Raw genomic sequence first — 23,959 nt, 5'->3', positions numbered from 1 at the left:
CACCCTACAGTAGAGTCACCATAGAGGTCCCTAAGTTTGGCACATGGCGTTGGGACTGTGCGGGTATCATTCCATCACAATCTGTCACTCCTCATGCATCCCATTCCTCTGTATTTCACTCTTGTGAAATAGATGTTCAGTTTTACAGCTAAGGAAAATTAAGCTTTGAAGTGGTAATTCTCTTTGCTGTATTTGTTCAGTGGCCATTTTGTAGCTCAGGGGATTTGTCAAAAGCACGGCAATTACTGACACAAAATTAAAACTAACCAGTCCAGAGCTTAAGATTCAGATATTAAGATGGAAGTTGGGGGGAAGGGGGTGCAAACGATGCTGATTTAATCTTTTTGGCCTGCTTTGCTTATGACCTGTTATGCAATTGGTAAGAACACAGGATGGATTGTAAGGTTTTGATGTGTAGAATAAAGTCACGGTAGCCCATTTGTTTTAAGCAGCAGCTAAAATGTTTAATAACCTTTGGTAAGGAAATTGGAATTCTTAGAACATGAGTATAGTATGAAAAACACCAAGAATGAACCCAGAAGTGAGTATGTTACAGTCTGTGAAATGCCCTTTCCTGATTTTCCCTTCTTCTCTATGATAAGATTGTCATGTTTTAGGTGTCGCAGAACACTTGAACGATGGAAGATGTGATGTGAACAATCAATGTTATTAACGATGCGTCACCTTCCCTCTCACCTTTCTGTTTGCGTCCTCTGCCACCTTTGTGGGTTCTGACTGTATCACCCATTGCACTTGGCCATGAACTGCATTTTGTGGTGAAAGACCACCCTACATAAAAGCCTGTTTGCCACATGAGCCACGCCTAGTCTCAGAACCCCACACCTTGGCTGGAGTTTATTCTGTTTGGGTGTTATGTTTCTAAAACCGTTTGGTTTGTATTTCCCGTTGTGCTGGGGTGTGTGTTTTTCTTCCACAATCACGTCCACAGCATGCCTTGAGTGGTCACCGCATGCTTCTTCCTCAGACTGGTTTGGATTTTACAAGGTGTTAGAGTTTCTAAAAAATTCATAAGGTCTCTCACATTTGAGTTTATACCAGAAGTTATGGAATGATTAACCTAATAGGTGCTGTGTATCCCCAAAGATGGCCAGCGTTATTCATGCTTAAGCTGAGTGTTTGTGGAAAACCAACAATTCTTTGTAGATCGCAGCTGCAGGACCGTGCAATGCTGTGGTGTCGCTCTGCCGTGTAAGTGATTGGGCAGCTCCCTGGGTTCACTCGGTTGCAGTCAGGGGCTACCACCAGGCACTCGGAGGAAGAAGAGAGAACCGTTTAGCTGCAATCAGAATTAGGGGCTTCTTTAAGAGAAGGAACAGAAAGTGACCCGAGCATATCTGATTGTGAATATATACTTTTTGTGAATTGTGAATATACTTTTTCCTTTATTGTCTTTTTCTGAATTTTTCCCTCCAGAGCTGCCCAGAAGTTAAATCTATCTTCTAAAAAGAAGAAACATCGGCCTTCCACTTCTTCTGTCGCCGAGCCACCTCTCTTTGCCACCAGCTTCAGCGGGATTCTGCAGACTTCCCCACCCCCGGCCCCGCCCTGCCTGCTGAGGGCCGTCAACAAGGTGAAGGACACCCCAGGCCTGGGCAAGGTAGGCACCTGTGCCATGTGCCACGCTGGCTCTGTGTGTGGGGCTCTGCATCAAAGGCAAGGACGAGAATGAGGGCTCGGTTTGTTTGCTAAAACAAGAAGGTGTCAGGGAGAGAAGGAGAAGAAATGAAAGTCGTTTGGAAGTACTGTAAAATTTTCTTTGGTTACATATACTAGTAGTAAATTAAGACATTCCAATTATTGGAGATGTGGTTTGATTTTGGCAGAAAGAAAACAGCCTTGTATTGTTTGACAGAACTGTACCCAATTAAAGAAAAGACCCCATAACACAAAAGACAGAGGCAGAGGCAGGAGAGACCAAGAGACACGGTGTAGGAATAAGACATGAAGATGCTTCGTCACTTCCCTGGCACAGTTTCACTGTTCCTCCCCTTCAGAGAAATCCCAAGTTCTACTTTTGAACCAGACCACTGGTGGGATTTCTGGGGAGCATTTTCTGTGTGCCATTCTAGCCAAGAAATACAATTTTGAATTGTTAGAACTGCTTAGAAAGAGATGGGGAACATTATGATGAGATGTAGAAACACCATCACGAGACCTGGCTCAGCTATGTTTGGGGTAACTTCGTTTTTAGATGTCATCTCTTAACTGTCTCTTCTGAGATAAACGTCTGGGTGAAGTAACTTATGGTTTACTCTTCAATGGGTAAATAAGCTGTGACTTATAAAAACATTTAGTTGAAGAAAGCGGTGGCTGTTTACTTTCTTTTACTTTCCTCAGAAGGAGGGTGGCACACACCACCTTGCCAGTCCCCACCACCCGCTTAACAGGACTCATTTCGGGAGGTTGCAAGTCTTGCTGAAGGGAGTGGCTGCTCAACTGTGTGGACGATTTTACTTATTTAGGTCACTGATTCCCTCTCACCTTGACCCTCAACATGATTCTTTCCGGGTTCACGGTCTTCAGTGGCCTCAGACTCACCAGTGGTCCTTCTGGAGTTTACCCCACACCCTCTGCCCTTCTTCCTTGGTGCTCTTCTCCCTTTTCTCGATGATTTCTCCTGCCTCCTCCCATACCCTCCCACCCCCTATTTCATCACCCACTGGGAAAGTCCTAACTTGCTAAGTTACTCCTTCCAACAGAGTCTACATTTTAAGATTATGTTGAATAGAGCAATGTTTATTCTAACGGAAAGCATCCAGTCCTGGAATGTTCCATGGCATTGGGCGGGGCTTTCCCAGGCCCAGAGGTAAAGTAGGAGACCAGGCAGCCTGCGAGGGCTGCTCTAGCATCACTGGCCAGGGAGGGAGATGGAGGAAACCACAGGAGCAGGAATCATGCAGGTGGGAGTGGCATCCCCGCGGGGGCACACACACTGCGGTCATAGCGGATGGCTGAGAGGCTGCCTTCTAAGGAGGGTGGGTACAAGTAACTGCAGGGCTTTCAAAACTGTAGAAAACAATTGAATTGTGGTAAGGTGCACATAACAGAAAATTTACCTTTTGAGCTATTTTTAAGTGTGCGTGGACTTTGGTTTTGCTAAGAGGAGTTTTGGAACTTTGGTACCGGAGCCGAACCGCCCTGGACACAGTGACATAGAATGTCTCCGCTGCAGTCTCCTTCTCCTCTCCTGCTCTGAGTGACACCCTACTTCTCTTCTGAGTACATGTGAACCAATATTTAAATGCTGTCGCTCTAAAGAGGTACCAGACTATTAGCCAACCTGTAGTACTCATACACCCCACTACGGCCCTGTCCGGGACACCTCGAAATGAACCACATGAGAAACTATCTTCCTGCATCTATAACAGTGGCCCAGTCTCTGGTTCCTAAAAGGGTTGATGCAGATACATCTTCAGGTGGGCCTGGTCCCCAAGCCTAGGGTCTTCTGTCCCTTCTTTCCCCCATCCCTTCCCCGCTCCCTGGAATTCTGAGACAAAGGGATCAGGGCACCAGTCAGGCACTGAACCAGCAGAAAGACTGTTTCCAGCCAGGGTGACCTGGGACTTGCACGAAAATAATCTGGAAGGCACTGGTCTAATCTTGGTTTCGTGATGTACTCTATGTAGGGGCCAGTTAGAAGTATAATTATAAGTAAGATAAGCAGCATAAGACCAGGTATAACTACAAGTAATATTATAATCATTCACACACTAAAGCTTGCAAATCACACACTTATTTTTTTTTATTATTAATTAATTTATTTTTGCTGTGTTGGGTCTTCGTTTCTGTGCGAGGGCTTTCTCTAGTTGTGGCAAGTGGGGGCCACTCTTCATTGCGGTGCGCGGGGCTCTCACTGTCGCGGCCTCTCTTGTTGCAGAGCACAGGCTCCAGACGCCCAGGCTCAGTAGTTGTGACTCCCGGGCGTAGCTGCTCCGCGGCATGTGGGATCCTTCCAGACCAGGGTTCGAGCCCGCGTCCCCTGCATTAGCAGGCAGACTCTCAACCACTGCGCCACCAGCGAAGCCCTCACACTTACTTTTTTAACGAAAAGTACTATCCCTTGCGCTCATTTGCAGTCCGAGAGAGTCCCATTTGCAGTGGGAGAGAAAGGGTGACATTAACCAGCCAGGAATGCAGGAAGCCCGGAGTTTGTCCATGGAAGTGGGGTCACCAGACTGGGTGTCGCAGAAGGTGGCAGAAGGTGTGACTTCTGTCTGACGAGTGGCCTCACGGCAGCTGTCCTGCTGAGCATGGGGGTTGGGGCATTGGTGGCGAGAAAGTGACAGTGGGAGGGGGTGTGCTCTCTGGAGGGCAGTGTAATTATATACTTTCACTTGAGGACGTGTGATTGAAGCCAGAGGTCCGCGAGCACACCTCCCATCATGCTTCCTCCTGGTGAGACGTGTGCTTCACAGAAAGCCAGACGGCCTGGCCTTGACTCTGCCACGGAGGCGCCGACCGTCTAAACTTGGTGGAGGCCCATTTCCCAGACTCATGCTTTTCCCACCCCGAGAGTCCACTACAACGAGGCACTGCATTCCTCTTATCCATATGGAAAAATCCCCGTAGGTTTATTTCTGTTGCATAATTTACATGTTAACGTTTCAAAGAAATACAGTGCAGTTTCATATAGAACATAAAAGAACTGGCGCTATATAGAGATCATTACATCTGAAGTAGAAAAGCTTGATTGAACTGCCAAAAGCAACTTAATGACTTAACCTGGGCGGGGTGGGGGGGGCCCTTGAGGCGGGATGGGGAACAAACCCAGCGCAGCTGACGCCACTTCGCCCCACCTTTTATCCTTAACCACCAAGGACTTCCTCGGGAGACCTGAAGACAGGCTTTTGTGGGTTTGTTTAGAGCTCTCCTCTCATTTGTAGACAAGACAATGGAGGCCCCGATTTTCCAGTGCCTTCTGAGTCAAGCCCAGAGGTCAGGACCTGTAAGACATTTTATTCTCTTCCGTCTCACTGGGTGGCCTCTAGATATACATGACCTTTAAAAATCTGAGTGGAGACAAGAATGTAACGGGACCATAATGGTAGCAAAATAAATTGGGAAGCGGTCACCTGCATCCAGTGGAGAAGGACATGTGTCCCTTTTCAGAGTCATGGATGGGAGAGAAAGGGCAGTGACGGGCCATGGTAGACACACAGCGAGTCAGAGGTGCTACACTGACCCCTCCCCTTGTCCCACTGCCGGTGATTTCCAGCAACAACTTCCTCCCTCCCCGCACCCCTTTCTCCACCCAGAGTCATTGCTAGCCACCAAGTGCATCTTGGGGCAAAAGCTTTTCTGGAGGCCACAGGGATGGAAGAACTTGGGGTAAGTTCAGTGCGCTTGGAGCTGAATCACAACACGGGAAACACCTCAGAATCCCTAGCACCTAGAGCAGTACTTGGCACACGGCAAATATTTATTGAGCATCTTCTATGTGTCAGGCCCTGTGCTGGGCTCTAGGCTTGCCCTGATGGACACACAGGCAGAATGCCTGCCCCGACAGCACTTATAATCTAGTCATTATAACAGTCAGCCTTAGACATCTCACCGACTTGGATCAATATGAAGGACTATTTGACTTAAGGAAAAGTTGGAATCACAGACTTCAAATCATTCTGCCTAACTTTCGAGTTATATAAAGAAGCTATAGTACTAAGTGGTCTTGTAGAGACATTTTTAATGAATAGATAAAGATGATTAGTGGATCAAAGCAGCTTAGTCCCTGTTTATATTTCATGAGTTTGGCTTTATGTAAATGATATTTCTAATCTGTTTGAAAATGGTTCCTTCTCCTAAGCCAGTAAAAGCTCTTCATGAAATTTGTTTGCACAATTAATTAACATCCATGTTTAAGGTTCATTTGTTGGTGTGTCAGACCTCTTAGTATTGGATTACAAGCTTCTAGAGCAAAGCGTCTTATCTGTTTAACTCACTCAGTATTTAGCTCTGCAGCCCCACCACGGGTGCATAAATGCTTTTAAAGGTGAGAATGGTGATGGCCACAGTCACATTCATGATGATGACAGTTCACCTTGTTAATTCTACTCTTCCTGGCAGTATTCCTGAAGGGAAATACATGAAGCATGAAGGGAAAAGAAGCCTTCTTTTCCTTCATAATCTCCAGGAATGCCTCAAAAAGATGGAATCATCACCACTCAGCCTTTGTTCCCCCAGATATGTTTTGGGAATATAAGAAAACTCATATAGGTGGGTACTAGCAACAAGAGAAGAGACTCTATAGAATTTGAAAAGATCATAAAAATTGGGTGAAACGGACATGAATAATTATGGAAAATTGAGCTGGAGACAGGTTGAGGAGGGCTTGTCCTACTCGATTCACTCGGTGAATATCTGTAGACATACTGTGTGCCAGGTACTGCAGGAGGTGCCACTGCTGGGGACAGTACACAGAAGCTGGTTGGCTGCTCTGGGCCACATGCCTGCAAAGGAGCGGGGGGTGTATATCCTGATCTCCATGAACTCTAGGCCCCTGTGAAAATGCCTGCCTGGCGTTCAGCCTCAGCCCTCACTCCTGAGCTACAAATGCTCTTTCCTTCTCCTGGGGACCCCTGCTTATCCCTAGTCTGGGTAGAAGAAGGGTTGTGTGGTATCCGTCACACTGGATCCCCATCGCCACTCGTGCCCATCCATCTGTGCATTTCCGAAGTGCCTCATTGAGATTTCTCCTCTGTAGACAGTGCAGCCCCAAGGCAGACAATTCTGCGGAGTCCTTGGAGTTGCGATTTAGAAATAGAATTGCTTGTTTGGCTAAATTATCTTTCTTATGCAATAAAGGCTGGAGCCATTATTCTTTTTTCTTCACAGTCCTCGATTTTAAGTCATCTGCCTCTTATTTAGCACTACTTTTCAAACCTGGTAGCAACATATTTTGACCTCTGTTAAAACATAAAACATATATTCTCTAAATAACATCTCTCCCCGCAACACACATGTACATACACACACACACACACACACACACACTCACACTCACTACTTCGCTCATTTACCAGGTCCTATATTATCTAGGTTTAGTTTAATTCTAAACTTCCACTTATTTGGTAGTAAACTAATAGCATGGTAAAAAACTAAATGAACCATGTGTGCTTTTCAGTAGAGATTCTTTCCCTTTACAGATTTCTTAACGTTTTTAGAGCAGAAGTCATTCGATTACTAAACCCTTGTGACACTGTAAGGAAGAAGAAGCCAAGATAACTGTTCAATTTATGTTCTCATTTCAAGAGGAAAACAATAAGATAGAAAAATTAGATTAAAATAAGATTTTTTTAAGGTACAAATGTAGCTCTTATTCATTTGTTCAACAAGTAGAAATGGCTGATGTAGCTCTCTCTTGTTCAGGAAATGATGCCAGGTTATACCAAGGAGAAAATTTCATGCCTTCCAGCCCACCAAGGTCCGGGTTATTTAAATAGTATGCAAATTATCAAATTCCTCATTATCATTTCTACCATTCCTCATCCTGAAGCTTTATCAGAGAGAAAAGGTTTGAGTCAGTCTGTAACATTCATTTCAAGTATTCTAATGTGATGGAAAATTCTCGATCCCACTACTCACCAGTGATTACTCCCCCCTTACACACGCCAGACAGTAGAAAGGAATCGTGAGCTTTCTATTTTGGTGTGCTTTGGGGGGTGGGGAGAAATAGACTGCGTAAATAATACATGCACATTCATCAGGATAGCTGGCCTGATAGCTTTGAAAATTGAATTGTTAGCTCTTCTGGGAAATAAACTCATGTGACCTTCCAGTCCCTAATTGCAGTTCTTTTCTGTGCTCGGTTGGTTGTGGTTGACTCGGCTAAGCTCCTGTAGTTAGAGTTTGGTTTTTTTCTCCTTCCTTTCTTTCTTATTTTGACCCTTCCTCCAACCTGCATCTCCAGAGAAAGGAGACTTAGGGAAAATGTTCTGACTCAAGGGAAAATGTTCTGACTCATTAATCTTCGCGGTTTCTTCTCCCCCCACCCACGCCGCCGTGTATGCAGAGGTGCACGCACCTGTCCTAGAGCCCGCCCCCCTCCGCCGCACATGCGCAGCATGATGCTCCGCTACCGGAAACCGGAGCTCAGGAACTGCAGGTGCCGCTGTCCGGAGCGCTGCTTCTGGAGCCTGACTGCGTGGCTAAGTGATGGGGAGAGAGTTTTTTCTACACCCCCTGCCATGCCACTCTTGAATTTAGCAGGCTCATTCTTGCAAAGACAGGGAAGTATTAGGAAGATGTTCTCCGTTAAAGGCCACTGAACAGAAAAGTCGTGGTAAACCACGTGTAAAAGAAAGTACGGCGGCCATTGTTGTTCTTCATTATTAACATGACTGCCTTTAAGACAGCTGACCAAGTTGTATGGATATAATTTTCTGTTGGCTTCATTATTAGGTCCAGAACGAGAAGGGTGAGGAGCACATTTCAGTTTAATTACATCAGATTTCTGATAGGATGGCACATTATATATAAAATACTCGTTTTCTGGTTTTCTTTGCCTGAAATATCTACACAGAGCAAACTGTATGAAAGGACTCTTGGGTAAGCAGGGAGGAAGTTTGTACCCTTTCAATGCCAGATTACATAAAGGACACCCCAAAAATGTTGAGTATTTTAACGTAAGTCTGTTTAGTACTAGGCATCCTAACTGGGCATTCAGCACTGTGTAGTGCTGAATGATAGAGCTGCATGATGGAGCTGTTGTAATGAGGCAGAAACACCAAGAGCATCTAAAGGACAAGACCCTAGTGGTCCTTGGCCCTGCTTACTCCTCAGCACCTGAGTTGCCCTGGGAGGGTGACATCGGGGAGATGCTGCTGCCTAGTGCTGGCACTGTGGCGATGTGTAAGCACCATCAACATCCCTCACTGAGAAGTTTTCCCAAAGACCATCTTGTCTAGTCCTCCCACTGTGCATAGGAAGAAACTGAGGCCCAACAAGATGAAGTAACTTGTCAACCCATTTTTGTGGGAGAAGACAAAAATTTAAGCTTTGGCGTGTGAAAGATCATGAAAGTCATGAAGACTTTAAGGCAGAATTTGAGTGATTCTTAAGCTTTTCCCCCTTTATGTGACTTTCAGCTTCAATTCTAAGACTCTATTTTTTTAGGTAGTAAGTGGAACTGATAGGGAGGGGTGTGTGTGTGTGTGTATGCACACACATGCACATACTTGTGTGGAAGGAGGTGGAAGGTGATATTTCTAAAGGGTCTTTTTAAAGGCTATAAACCTTTACCATAATTGGAGGTTAGGTTTGGGGCCTCCCTGAATACCTGTAATCCCTAATTAGCATCCTAACTTATAGAATGAAAACACGAGATAAAATGAGGGAATTCTCTCTGGAATCAATGCCACTTTCTCAATTAAACAAAGGGCAATAAGATGGATGATAATGCCAGAATAGGGCTTTTGATCATTCTTTGTCCAAAAACCACATTTTAGTCAGGCTTAGCACAATTAGACAATTACTGATATCAAGAATATGGGAACTGTAGGTATATTTTAAGCTAACATTTCTAACATCTTATCTTTCTGCATCTTTCTCTTGCTGATGGCTGAAAGAGAAGTTAATCATGATTTGCTGTAATTATCCCATTAAAATGGGATTGATAGTAATGTTTTATTTTTAAAAAATGGTGAGTCCAAACTGCTGAGTTAATTAGAAAGTTGTCCTTTGTGCCTCAGAGTAGGAAACGCTCTTCTTGCCTACTCAATGACTAGCATAGCAAAACATTTGAATTACTTTCTAATGCTTCACTGAACTAAAATGTATCATTATGGAGGGGGAAAATTGTTCTGATACATTCTTAAAAGCAAAACATATTTTGCTTAGATTATTAAATAGCGTCTGAAATAAAAATCCTCTAACTCCTGACAGCCACAACATAAGACTCCCTACGTTCTCTCATATTGCTTTACAAGTTCAGGTTAGCTCTGTTCTGTGATGCTGTCTTCGTCCGTTCCAGCTACTATCACAAAAATACCATAGACTGGGTGACTGAAACAACACTCTGTTCTGTGATGCTGTCTTCGTCCGTTCCAGCTACTATCACAAAAATACCATAGACTGGGTGACTGAAACAACAAACACTTATTTCTCTCAATTCTGAAGGCTGAGCAGTCCACGGTCAAGGTTCTGGCAGATCTGGTGTTTGATGAGAGCTCTCTTCCTGATTTGCAGACAGTCACCTTCTTGTTGTATTTCACATGGTAGAGAGCAGAGAGAGAGCACAAGCAAGCTCTCCTGTCTCTTCTTCTAAGGACACTAATCCCATTCATGAGGGTACCACCCTGATGACCTAATCACCTCCCAAAGGCCCCACCTCCAAATACCATCACCTTGTGGGTTAGGATTTCAATATATGAATTGGGAACAGGTGAACAAGCATATGGTCCACAAACCAACCTCTAAGTTCCAGCATTGAATCTGAGTATTTGACTTTCTAGATGAAACAACAGAAATAGAACCATGGCAGTAGCATTTAGTGCTAGGGACAAAATTCCTTCCAAGTTTCTTTTCCTGTTCCCTTGGTCTTGCCTGTGTGTTCCATGCTACAGCCAACTCTTCAGATAGGAATTTTGTTTATTTGCAGCTTAGCTGAGATCTCCTTACCACCAACAATGAGTATTTGGTGGATTCATTAGTGGAGCAGTGTACCAGCTGTAGCGAATCAAATCGTGAACTTGATCTGTTCCTTGTTTCAAGTATTTTGAGAAAACGTTTTGCCATATTTGCACCAGAAGGTTTTCAGTGAAGGGCAAAGTTTTAAAAACCCAATCAGTAAAGTACTCCCTGCACTGTGTCCTGTAAAGCAGTGGAAAGTTAAAAATCACAGGAAATGGGAAGATCAGAGAGCAGGATTGTTGGTCTGCCTTCCCCCACTCCGTCCCCCATTCTATGGAACACGGTAGAAGTAGCACCCTACAGGGGCCCCAAAGGACTCGAGGGCGAATAAAACGCCATTCATACTACCACCAGCTACACGGCTCTGAAATCAGGCTGTCTGCTCTGGTTCTAAGTGCAAGTGGCCAGAGCCTGGGCAGGAGGGGCACCAGAAAACTTGCTCTTGTCTAGAGGTCCTGCTGTTTCTCTGCTCAGCTTCTGCTTGGCTGGTTCCTGCCCATCCCAGGGATATCTGCAGAAATGCCACTTCCTGGAGGAAGATTTCCCTGGTTAGGTGCCCCATTACGTGTTTTCATAGCACCCAAAGTTTCTCTTCATTGCATTCATCACCCTATAGATAACTGATCTCTATAGTTCCATGTTTAGTGGGTCTCTTTATTGGCCGTAAGCTTCATGAAAGCAGGGCTATGTCTCTCTCGCCCCACTTTGAATCCTACCCAGGTGCTCAGTAAATAGTAGGTGTATTAGTCAGGGCTCTCTAGAGAAGCAGAACCAACAGGATGCATGCGTGTGTGTGTGTGTGTGTGTGTGTGTGTGTGTGGAGAAGAGAGAGAGAGAACACACAGTCATGGAGGCTGGCAAGTCCAAAATGTGTGGGAAGGCCGGCAGGCTGGAGACCCAGGGGAGAAGCTGCTGGCAGAATTCCCTTTTCTTCCAGGGAGGTCAGTCTTTTTCTATTAAGACCTTCGACTGCTTGGATGAGGCCCATTCACGTTATGGATGGTCATCTGCTTTACTCAAAGTCTGCTGATTTAAATATTAATCTCATCTAAAAAATACCTTCACAGAAACATCTAGAATAACACTTGACCAAATATCCGGGTCCTGTGGCCCAGCCAAATGGCCACAAAAAATTAGCCATCATACTAGGTGAATGAATGGATGGATGGAATCATGATCTGGGTCTCCATTCTGCAATGATGATCCTTTACATCTGTGTAAGGCTTGTGGCTTACACGTCCCTTCATCCGTATTGTCTCTCTCGATCTTTCATACAGTTCTAAGAGGTGGGCAGTAGGGGGCAGGAGGGAGTGTTAGGTCCTCCTGATGGACGAGATTCAGAGAAGGTAAGACACTTCCCAGAGGCGTCACAGCTTTTCAGAGTGGATGGGAACACCCTACATCTTTGTTTCCAGTATTCTTTTCCTGATCTTACGACATATATTGGCCATTTCTTTGTGCCACTGAAGCACCATTCTGAGTGTTTCACAGGTATTAACTTGTTAAATCCTCATTGCGAGTCTGTGGGAAGGGTCTGTTATAATCACCCCCATTTTACATCGGAGGAAGCTGAAACAGATACGAGGAATCTGCCCAAGTTTGCATGCCTGGTCCGTGGTGGGGCTGGGATATATATACGAGCCCTGGTTCTGGGACTTGTTCTCTGGATGGCTACATGATGCCGTCTTGCTACACACTTCATCTGTAGTCATTTGGCTTCAGCAAAGACCCGGTAAGCAGACGTCCCTGGCTGTCATGGGGCAGCTGCGTTTGCAAGGTGGTGAACATGGACGAGGCAGGCACCAGGGCATCCTCTTCTGCTGCCAGCATCCTGCCGCTGTCCTCTCCACTCATCATCTCAGAGAGCTTTGTAACTGTCCCTGTGGTGTTTTAGCCCTTGTATTGAAAGCTCTGATGGTTTGGATTGTCTTGTGTGGCTCCTATTTCCATGCAGTAAGCAAGCCAGTGAAAGTAAACTGATGTTCAAAATGATTGTTAAAAGGCCAAAGCAAACCGGAAAATGTCCTGAATTCCATGAGAGAAAAGTCCATTGTACTTTAGCCGTATTCCAGAATGACAACAACTCTGGGTCAGAGCTGGGTGGGACAGGACCCCTGGCGCTGACTTAACAGTGAATCTCATACTACACTATATTGAGCCATGTGGGTGATTGAGTCCCAGAAAATTCTGTGTCTAGAACACTAGCTCAGTGCCGATAGCAATGTTTGAATGTTGACTTCTGTTTCAGGAGGTATGTTGTAGGTATTTATTGAGCAGTGGTCTGTGGAGACAGTGCTGGGAGAGGCAGCACGCCCTGAACCCATCCTGCCTGCCCTCCCTGTCTGGCTTCTGCTCTTAATTTTCTCTCATAATGGACCACTCTCTCCCGTGTCCACACCCACCCCCTCTTCCAGAGCTGGCTAAGTGCCTGCTTTCATCAGCATCCCATATCTATTCCCCAAGCCGGCTCCCCGGATCCTCTGATGTTTTGTACCATGTACTTCCCCTAGCCCAGATTCTGCTCATTAACCATTTACTGCTTTATACTGCTCTCATTGTTTTATGGGTATAATTTATCTCCTCCACTGAGTGTTTAGTCGTGAGAGTGGGGATCTTGGTTGATACTGCTTTCGTATCCCCACAGATGCTTAGCCATATAACAGGCAGATAGAACTTCCGGCACTGAAAGACATTAAAGTATAGAGTATAACGGTCATTTTACGATTATTTTTCCTGCTTTTGCCTATGCCATCCCTCACTCATTTATCCATCATCCGTCCATGCGTGTGTCTGTCCACTGGTTCATTCATAAGGCAGGTATGATGTACCTGCTCTGTGTCGGTCACTTTGGGAATACACAGATGAGTTCAAAATGGTCTCTGTCCTTAAGGATCCCCCACATTGCGATTTGGAAGAGTTAAAAATCATTCTTTAGGTAGACAACTCAAACTAAAAATACCTGTTACTGTTATCATCATTCATGAGGCTGAAATTTGTACAAGATAATTGGCTTCCTGGTGAGTTTTCTCCCTTTTTACTGAATACACTGTCATCTTCCTAAAGTATTCAGATTGCACTGTAATGACAACCGATAGTGCAGCAGGCGGGGAAGGATGTACTTTTGTTTCGTTTTTAACACTTTGATGTACTACCTGCAGTTTCGCTGCGATTAGTTCGTATGAATGAATCACAGTGGCGTGCAGAGCGTTTGTGTTCCTGCAGACTCTCTTAAAAGAACTCATGTGTCCTTTACTTACAGTTAGAATTCCCCTGAAAGTAAGTGATAAGGAAGTTGTACTCGTCCTCTCTGAGGTGGGCTGAAGCAAGGGGCTTTGTTCAAGGTCGTAGAGAAAGCCGTCTACCATCCTGGGTTATATTCCTCCATTGCCTCTGCATTCTCCATTCTGCTTTTCTCACCGAGGGAGCCGCTTCCGACCTTTCAAAGTTCCCATGTTGCCTGGTTTCTTTTGAGAATGCTCCTGTTAAGATATGAGACTAACATCGATGATCGGTGAGATTCTGAAGTTATCTCGAAAAATATGTATACTCGCTGGTGGTATAGTCTGGAGTGGGGATGAGCAGAGGGGACTAAAGGAGAATGAGAGGGGTTTGTATTAATTAGAAGTCTTTTTAGTTTCAGGCAACAGAAACTCAAACTGTCAGGAATGGGAGATGACTGGAGGGATGTCAGTGACTATGGCCCCAGACCCGGGAAAGTCAGGAAGGTCTGGAGCTGGGTCCACTGAGGATCCAGGACTGTCTTTCTCTCTCTGCCTCTCATTTGTGCTTCCTCCACGTTTTGGCTTCATTCTTCAGTTCAGACCAGCCTTGGCCCTCACACAGCTGCTGACGGCTCTAAAGCATCATTATCTTATAGCTCCCACCAGCAGACCCCACACACTCCTGTGACCCTAAGCTCAAAATTCCAGAGAAGGGCTGGAGTTGGCCCTGATTGGGTGTGGGGTGTAAAAAAGTGTCTGCTCCCATTGGCATATCAGGATTGGAGTGGACAGGTGTATGTCCGAGTAGAAGGAGATGCTGCCCCACAGCAGACAAAGGAAAGCCATCCTCTGCACTTTCAGAGGATTTGCAGGAAGGTTCAGTGAGCATTTAGGAAGAAAGACTAATGTAGGGGATGACATACCTCAAGTTCAGATGCGACCCAGTCAGTAGTTACTGAACTTTTGAAATAAGGGTTTCTTTGGGAGTTCATTTTGTGGACCACTCATTTAGCGGTTTCTGGGGAAGAGTGACATGCATATTCAAGAGAGCTTAGAGAAAACAGAAAACAGGCATAAGCTCAGAGAGTGAAGTGGGGAGAAGTGCATGGGGAAGAAAATCTAAGACCTTGGAGACCTCAGAGGAGGACCTCAGCATCTCTGTGGCAGGTGAGCACTGACAGTCTTGTGGTTCTCTCTGAAGAGACAGAGATGCAGCCCCGAGTCAGGGCTCCAGCTTGCAGGCGGCATTGATCCCAGATGAATGGTCTTACATCTGCCAGTTAATGCTGGCCGCAACCTGCTTACTCTGTAGAGCAAGGATTGCACAAAAATGCCCAAATTTTAGCACATTAATCTTCATCAAAATGATTTGTTTCTCTCTCTACCCCACTCCCACTGTGGCTCCCCACAGCCATCCCATTTCCCTAGTAGTGTGGAACTCACTGCCAGAAGGATGCACTCTCCCAAATTAACCCCATCTAGAAGTTACACTGTGAAACGTACACCTGGAGGGAGGCTGTAAGTGACATCTGTCTCAATCTAGGCCGTGGTCTAACTCCCAAGAAACACTCATTCAACAAACACTCCTGACTGCCTACTCAAAAGTACCAGGCATTGTGTGGAAGACACCAGCTATGTAATAGAGCAAAAACAGATAGAGGGTTTTTTTTTTTTTAATTTTAGGTTTCCAGAATTTTCCAAATATCTTGGATAGTATCAATAATATGTGTTCATATATATTCATCTTTAGTTAGCAGAAAATCTGAACAGATTGGTAGATTTTAAGTGGCCTTGAATTGGCAGTCTAGGAGAGAATCCAGATCTCTTTGCAGAGGGGTAGCCAAAAGGAAGCTCTCAGCATCTTCACTTTCTCCATTGTCATCACCACCAGCAGTGCGATGAGTTAATGAAGTTGAATGCGGTGCAGTGGAAGGAACATGGATTAGAGATGTGCGTCAGAATCCCAGCTGTCTTCCTTCATTTGCTGTGTGGCCTGAGGGACTTTCTTAGTCTGTTCAGGTTGCTATAACAAAATACCACAGACTGGGTAGCTTATAAATGACAGAAATTTTTTTCTCATGGTTCTGGAGGCTGGAAGTCTAAGATCAGGGTACCAGCATGGTCCAGTGAGGGCCCTCTTCTAGGCTTCAGGCTTCTCATGGTATCCTTAACTTGACAGAAAGGTCGAGGGAGCACTCTGGGACTTCTTTTATAAGAACATTAATCTCATTCATGGGGGCTCCACCCTCACAACGTAATCACCTCCCAAAGGTCCCACCTCCTAATAGCATCATCTTTGGGGGTTAGGATTTCAACATATACATTTGGGGGGAACACAGACATTCCGACCATAGCAGGAAGGGTTCTCTGGGTCTTAAGCTCATTATTTGCAGAGGGGGGAAAATAATTATACTTTGTCACAAGGTAATAGCAAGTCTGCAACAACTGTGCTTGAGGAAACAAGGCCAGCTAGATTTGGACTGTGGGAAAGCCTCTTCTCGTGGTCCCGTGAAGCTCAGGGCGTGGTGGGATGTTCCAGACCAAGAAAGGTTGGGACTGAGACTTCCAGTGATCCATCGGTGTGGAAGCTTTAGGCGGGCTGTTCACGAGATGGCTATGGGAGATGTGAGTTCATATTTAGGTCTCAACTTGGATTTAAACCTATCAGGGGAAGAGGCACAGGTGAGATACAGGTATTTTTGGGGAAAGGTCCAGATTGAGGCCAATCTCGGAGGATGTCCATCCAACCAGAAGTGAGATATTTAGTCAACAGCCCTCCAAGGTTGAGGGGGAAAGGGGGTGACATTGAGGGGAACAACACTGGGTTTCAGGGACAAGAAATCCATCTTGGATACTAAGAAGGCCCTTGATTCTTAGAAAACTAGAGTCCTAGGATCACAGCCAGAGCAGCCTGGAATGAATGACCAACCATCTAGATGCAGGGCCAGTGGGTGACCACCTGCAGCTTCTTGGGGTCCTCTTGTGAAGGACAAGAGTGGTTCCCGGGCCCACAGGGGACTGAACCTGGATTGTGTCAACGGCTGCCCAAATTCTCCACCCCACTCCTGTCCAGCTGATCACATGGCTTCCCTTTTAAGCTCACCCTTGCCCTCAGCTGAACATCCAACACACTCAGCCGGGGGCTGCCTGGGGCTACTCCAGCCCGCCAGCCTGACCTTTCCCTGCTGGCCCCTTTGCACCCCAGTGAATGGCTTTCAGTCCTGCAAGGAGGGTTCTTCCTCTCACTTCCAGGCCTTTGGACCTGCTCCCACATCTTCCTCCTTGGTTCTTAACTCATCTTTCTTCTTCAGGCTTGAATTTGGGCGTTATTCTCCCCCGGAAGTTTCCCTTGGGCTCCCAAGCCTCTTGCTGTCCTCACAGCAGCCGGTGGGGCTCCAGTTCAGTGTTTACTTCGCTGTGTTGGATCTGGCCCACTTCCCCCGGGGGCTCTGAAAGCAGGGACTTCATCTGACCATGTCCAGGCCCGGTCCTCCCTGCACACAGTAGGTGCTGGCTAAAGGTCCGTTCACTGAGGATCACAGTGCAGAGAGCTTCCGGGACAGGGTGCCCACCATGTTTCCTGCCTGCCCTCTCAGAACATTCAGGTTAAATAATTTCAGTCACCATTTACTTGCAGAGCAACATAACGCTTGGGAAGGACACATTTATTTGCAAGGCCAAATGCATGACGTTGTCACTCACAAGACCTCAGTCCCAGTGTCTCACTTACCCAGGCTTGGAGAGAGGTGAGAAGGGGAGAGGGTTAGGTAATGCATTTTCTGTCTAGGCAATTTAGTGTCACAGAAGATGCTCTCAAATCTTTGACAGGAGTCGAGGCAGAATTCTTGTCAGATTATATAAGAAAAACGACTCATCATTCTGCTACATCCACTGGAATCTATTATGGGTTTTCTTAAAGCCTTTGTGTATGCAGGCTCATGGTACTTAAATTAAAATTGAAGGAGATCTGTTTTTACTACCAAATGGATAGTGAGTAACAAAGGTTTTTGATTTGTTCTTGGGTAAGTCTGTTTTTTTCAATCAATATTTTCAGCATTTTGGCTGATTTCATGCCACATTATATGTTACTGACGCGCCAGGCCCCTTCGAGGTGCCTCCCTGTCTGTTCACCTGACCTGGTCTCTGCCAGGGATGCTTGTCTCCCCATCACTTGCTGGCCTGGAAGAAATGCCGTTCTTCCCTCAAGGCCCAGCTCCTGCGTTACCTGCCACCTGCAGCTCCTCCCCCTGGTCCCACCTCCATGCACTGTGCATGTGCCCCTGTACAGAACATGAACGTGGAGGAAAGGGGCTGTATCTTACCTTTTTTTGGGGGGGGGGTATTTATTCATTTGAATACACAGTTGCCTGTCACTTCAATTCATTGAGCATCTCTCCCATTTGCCATCTTCTCGCTTGGAAGGAGACTCAGATACCCGCAAGATGCAGATCTTGCCCTTAAAGAGCTTTCCTTCTGCTAAGGGAGGAGAGAGACATGTTGAGCTACACATATGATGCTGGGCCTGGCAACTTACTATTTCATTTCTTTCCTATGAAATAAAATTGTAGCTTATAGTATTACTTCATTTTAATTCTGCCATGATATTTGTTTTAAAATTTAGAGATCATCAGATGTTAATCCTCTATTCCTCTTACTATATTCTGTTCCTAATTCTATTAGCAGAAGAACGAAGAGGGAACTTGGATTTTGTGTTGCTTTGACAGAGTACAGAGGTTTCAAACATCTCACTTCACATCATGAAGGTTCTCGGGGACCCCATAAGTTTCTGGGAACAGAGAAGTGCACTGACAAGCTGTCAGTCTCTCCCCTCCTGAGGAAGTCTTATGTGGAAATCTCAGGTTGTTACACCTGCTGTCAGGTGCTCTGTCTTCCCTGAAGACATCCTTCCCTCCAGCTGTAAACTCCCTCACCGCCCCTCACTCCCTGCCCCTACAGTGTTTTCATCAGACAATGGTGACAGACAGACCCTATCTCCACCCAGGTGGCCTCCCCCAGACTCCCCTGTGCTCTGAAGAGAATAGATTCTGGACTTCGGCGTCTCGCCTTCAAAATCACAGCCCCCAAGGGGTACCATGCTCAAGAATAATTCAGCTTGTACCCTCTTCCTGTGGGAATCCTGGTTGATAGCAGCACAGATGTGATAGAGGGTGGCCCCGATCCCTTAGGAAAAACGGAAGCACCTTAGAGAGGGGTTAAGTGCTGCCCCCAGAAGCCAGTCACCTGGTGCCCTGGATGCTGGGACCGTTTCCGGCTCACGGGCAGCTGTGTATCATGAGGGGTGTTAGACAGACAGGAGGCAGTGCTGAAACCCCACAGCACAGAGCTATTTCCAGTTTGGTCTTGGCCTGGTAATACTGAAACAGCAATGGTGCAGGCACAGACCGACAGACAGTACAGGGGTGGTGGAGGACGAGAGCTGGACATGTGGGGAACAGCCTGGGCACCCACAGATACAGAGGGAAGCCATGTGGTGTGTGGAACGCTCCCCTCCCGGGAGAAGAGCAGACCTGAAACGAGAAAGGTGGGGTCATGTACACACACAAACCAAGTGAGTGAACTGCTTGTGTAACTAAGGGGCAGGTACATTCACTGTGGAGAGAACCACTAGAGCCATTCTCTGTAATTCTGACTCAGCATTGATTTTTGAATCCCAGCAAAAAAGGGAATAGCGTTCTCATTTCCACGGTAATAATAATCGTAGCTAATACTTACATAGTGCTAACTGCTGAACACTGTTCTAAGTGTTCAGCATACGTTCACTTACATGAATGACACATACATAATACACACAATATACTTACCTGTACTAACTTATTTACATGTATGGTGCACAAATGTGTGTTTACATACATTAACTCATTTACAGACATAGTACATTGATGTATTGTCCTAGTCCATTGGGGCTGCTAGAACAGAATGCCGTAGACGTGGTGGCTTAAACAACAAACATTTATTTCTCACAGTTGATTGATGAAGATGCTGGCAGATGTGGTGTCTGGTGAGAGCCTGCCTCCAGGTTCATAGATGACCGTCTTCTCGCTGTGTCCTCCCATGGTGGGAAGAGTGAGGGAGCTCTCTGGGGCCTCTTTTGTAAGGGCACGAATCCCATTCATGAGGCCACCACCCTTATGACCTAATCACCTCCCAAAGGGGGCACCTCCAAACACCATCACACTAGGGGTTAGGTTTCAACATATGAATTCTGGGGGACACAAAGTTTTGGTCTATAACACATATGTTAGCTCATTTACATACACAATACATTTACATACATTAATTTAAATCTATTTTACTGGTGACAGACAGGCACGGAGAGTCACACACCTGAGGTCAGACAGGTTAACTCTGTCTCCAGAGTCTTAGCTCCTGCGAGCTCTGTGTCAGCTTATGCTGCCTCTCATGGTGTGATTTGGATCAATAGCATGTCTGTGTGCATCTTACCAACTATTAGTAGTAGTTTCATCAGCCCACCAGCCCCTCACAACAGACCCACAGAGCATTTTACAAATGAGGCAGAAACCGAGGTTTCCTAGTCATGGAGGGATTCAGTGGGGATGTGAGGGCTTGTCCAGCTCTGCGGCCTCATCCTCCTGCAGCATGTACTGCAGTATTAAACCACCTCTCCAGCCTTTTCCCCCAGGGCTGTGGTGGTCACTGTTGCACACCTGGATGGCTGATGGGGCAACTTCAGGAGGGACCACATCCTACCGGCAACTTAGTTCTCCAGCTGTCTCTGCTAGACTTGGCCATGAAACCACCTTCCGGCCGTGTGAGTGGCCACCGCCAAGAGTCAAGCCCAGAGATTAGGAAGGGCGGAGGATGGGGGGTGGGCGGTGTCAGGAATCCTACAGAGAGGATGAGACGTGAGAGGGTAATTTGGTTTGTGACTTTAACCATTTGCACTTAATACGACAGACTTCAAAAAACATAACCTGGTGGCCAAAAAATGGCAATTTTTAGGTTTTACCCTTAAAATAGGAAGATCCTCACATTGCTTGAAAGGGGTCTTCAGGGAGAAACTCACCAGAACTCTCACGGTCGGCTCTTCTGGTTCGGCACATGCTCATTAGGAAAGCCAGGCCAGGCCTCAGGATTCGAGCCTCTGTTCCCAACCTTTATGCACACCGATTCCTCTGGTGTCTGCATGACTAGTCATTTTCCCATCTGTCGACACAGTTAGGGAATCTACGTGTTAGCACAAGGCCGAGACCCCGGCTTCTCTGCTCTCTGCCTGGATGACCCATGGCTCTTGGAGAAATCCTTGAGAGCCCCCAGGAGGGCGTGAGTCCCCCTGTCTCTGCCCTTTTGTATGCACTTATCCCACTGCATTGTCATTCATTACGTGTCCGACTTCCCATCCGACGGTGAATTCCTTGTGAGAATTTGGAGAATCGTTGCCTTGGCCATCTTTACATGGGCCGCCTTCCCACCTCCCAGCACAGAAGCTGGCACTCAGTACATGTGTGCTCAGGGAATGAATGTGAGCTCCTAACAATGGATTCAGAAAGGAGCCTATTAAAGGCAGAAGTCAGCAAAATTCAAATATTTCACATCAAATTCCATTGTCTTCCTGAAGACACCCCCTGAGTGCAATGTTGAACCCGTCCTTGCTCCTTCCCACCCTCCCGGCCAGGCCCCAGCGTCCTTCCCGGGACTTTCCCACAGGTTCCTGTTTTCTCTACTGGGCATTCTTCTCTTTCTGACCCCGTTCAGTGTGCCGTCCCAACCACAGAATTATATTCCTAAACTCCAAGTGCGATCATTACACTTAATTACACTGGATTCCATTAAACAGCTGAGCAGGTCATGCTAGGCTCTGCACAATTCAATCCCAAATACCAGTGAGGCTCCCCACTTCGTTCCTACCCCCAAACGCCACCACCCGCATTGCAGCCAAACTGAAGCCTCAGTGTCTCCTGACCCTTTGTGTCCTGGAGTCTTCCCACCTGTTCTCTCTGCTGGAATTCACTTCCCCCCATACTCAGCCACACAAACTGCTAATCCTCTGGACCACCCTTCCCCAGGCAGAGTGCGCCTGCACGTTCCTCCTGTCTCTGCCAGGACTTCTTCTTGGCCTCTCTCTCTTTACTACTGCTGAGACCTCCTCCAGGGCAGAAGCTGGTCATGATTGCATTTCCTGCTTCCAGCTTGAGGCTGGAGTTGCTTCGCCTGCCCTTTTAAATGTGAACGGCTGTGAGGAGGGGACAACATTTTGAAAGCTCGGGGTAAAGTCCTGTCTGCAGTAACTCAGAAAGATAGGAGAAGGACCACCTCAACTGTGCATCTTTACATGAGGCATCAACAAAGGCTTTTCCATTGAAACCCGACCTCAAGATACATACATGTCCCCTCCCACTGCGGCAGAGGTCACAGACCCCAGAGAATGGTCTCCTTTCCAGAATAACGTTATAAAGAACAAAATTTGAATGCCCACAGTTTTTGGAGTTCACTGTGGTGAAATACACTAATTCAGACATCACTGTCAGGAATGACGGACCCTCGCAAGTCATCTGCACAGTGTTCCTTAGTGTGTGTTCTCGCTCAGGTGAGAAATTAAGGTCATGACATCGGTAATGTCAACAGTATTCCACCTCTGAAATAGATCTACATGGAACAAGGGGGATGAGTTAATTTGCCTCTGTGGCCCTGCTTTAAAGGTGCACAGAGTTAGTTCGTGCAGATTATTTTCGCGTTTGCTACAGGAAGTCAGTGAGCCATTTTCACGTCATGCGTGGAATAGGTAAGTTGGCTGCGGGGCCTCTCTTCTTTTCAGTTCAGCCTTTACCCCACTTGCCTCCCGCCTTCCAGGTAGTATAATACCTGCACCCAAAGGGCCGCACGTTCCACCCCTCAAGTTCCATTCCTTCAGGGTCCTGCAAGTTAATGGCAAATTAGATGACAGTTGTGTGCACTGTACAAAATCTTTTCCAGAATCAGGTAAAATATGAATGAGGGGATGAATGAATGCATGAATGAATACCAAACAAATAAATGCAATTCCTTGTGCTAAGATTAAAAACAAAGAAGGGAAAAAAAGAAATTAAGGGCAAAACTAATGATTATATCTCTTTCCCCAAAGCAGAAGCTTTCAAAGGCAACATACTGTTTTCTAAAACTTGCTTCTCTGGCCATACTCGAGCCAAGAACACAAGGTCAGAGTTAAAATGGCTGTGTGCACCCCCATATCCTGGGTCCCGAGTGTGCATAGCCCTGCCCCCCAGCCCGGGCACAGGGTCAGAAGTAGCAAATGATGATTAATCAGGTGCCTCCTGTCTTAAGACACAGTCAACGTTTACTGTCTCTGCAGACCAGACTGTTGAAATAAGCAGACCCATAAAGGCCTGCAATTACTATTTCCCCGGAGATATTCCAGATGCTGCTGGGTAGACTGTGACAGTGGCAGCGCTCTTCCTGCTTCTGATTTATTCCATCCTGGAGGAGCTTTCCTTACATGGGCTTTTCCATAGAAGTGACCGCTCCTGGCTTTTCAGGAGCTGTTTCAAGTCTTCTTATTTGGCCACCCTTTCAGTGACTGGTGATGGACAGAGCTGTGCCTCCGAGTCCTACCTTGCCAAGTGGTGGAGCGGCAGACTTGCCTTCTCCGGCCCCCTGCCGAGCCTGTGCACCCTTCTTCCCTACCATCCCCAGGAGCTGCTGAATAGGTTTGATGGGAGAGAGACCCTGGCTCGAAGGGGCCTATCCCACCCCAACCAAACGCTGACATTTTATTGTGACCTCCAGTGGCGTACAGAGATGACCAGTGGCAAGAACACCACTGGTTTGGATTGGAAGGACTTTCTTACATTCTTCAAACCAAACCGCACTGATAATTCAGTGGTCCACCATGACAAACTCTGAAAAAACTGGCCTATTTGCTGAGTGGTTCCCACTAGCTGAGCTCTGCAGAATTGGGGGATGTTGTGTAGCTGGATCTCAGGACAAAACTCTCCTTCAAATACTAAGAGTGCAAGCGGAATGGGGTTGTGTGGGAGCATGATGCTGTCATCATTCCCTGTTCGAGAGTTTTCGTCTATATTAACAGTCTTGGGTTAGAATTCAGAGGGGAAAAAGGC

The 23,959-nt window shown here is 46.4% G+C and overlaps 1 protein-coding gene across 1 annotated transcript in view; it reads left to right on the top strand.

The window, feature by feature from the left end:
* Positions 1–23,959, top strand: part of KIF26B (kinesin family member 26B) — a gene marked incomplete at both ends in the record, with an annotated part of 493,633 nt that overhangs the window by 339,167 nt on the left and 130,507 nt on the right. Inside the window, one exon of the mRNA XM_082833473.1 lies at positions 1,435–1,618. Coding sequence (XP_082689599.1) covers positions 1,435–1,618 — 184 coding nt within the window. The remainder of the gene's footprint in view (positions 1–1,434; positions 1,619–23,959) is intronic.

Source organism: Leucopleurus acutus (assembly GCF_964270905.1).
Source record: "Leucopleurus acutus genome assembly, chromosome: 2".
Classification (NCBI taxonomy): Eukaryota; Metazoa; Chordata; class Mammalia; order Artiodactyla; family Delphinidae; genus Leucopleurus; species Leucopleurus acutus.
The sequence above is the reverse complement of the archived record's forward strand: the minus strand, read 5'-3'. Positions and strand labels throughout refer to the sequence as shown.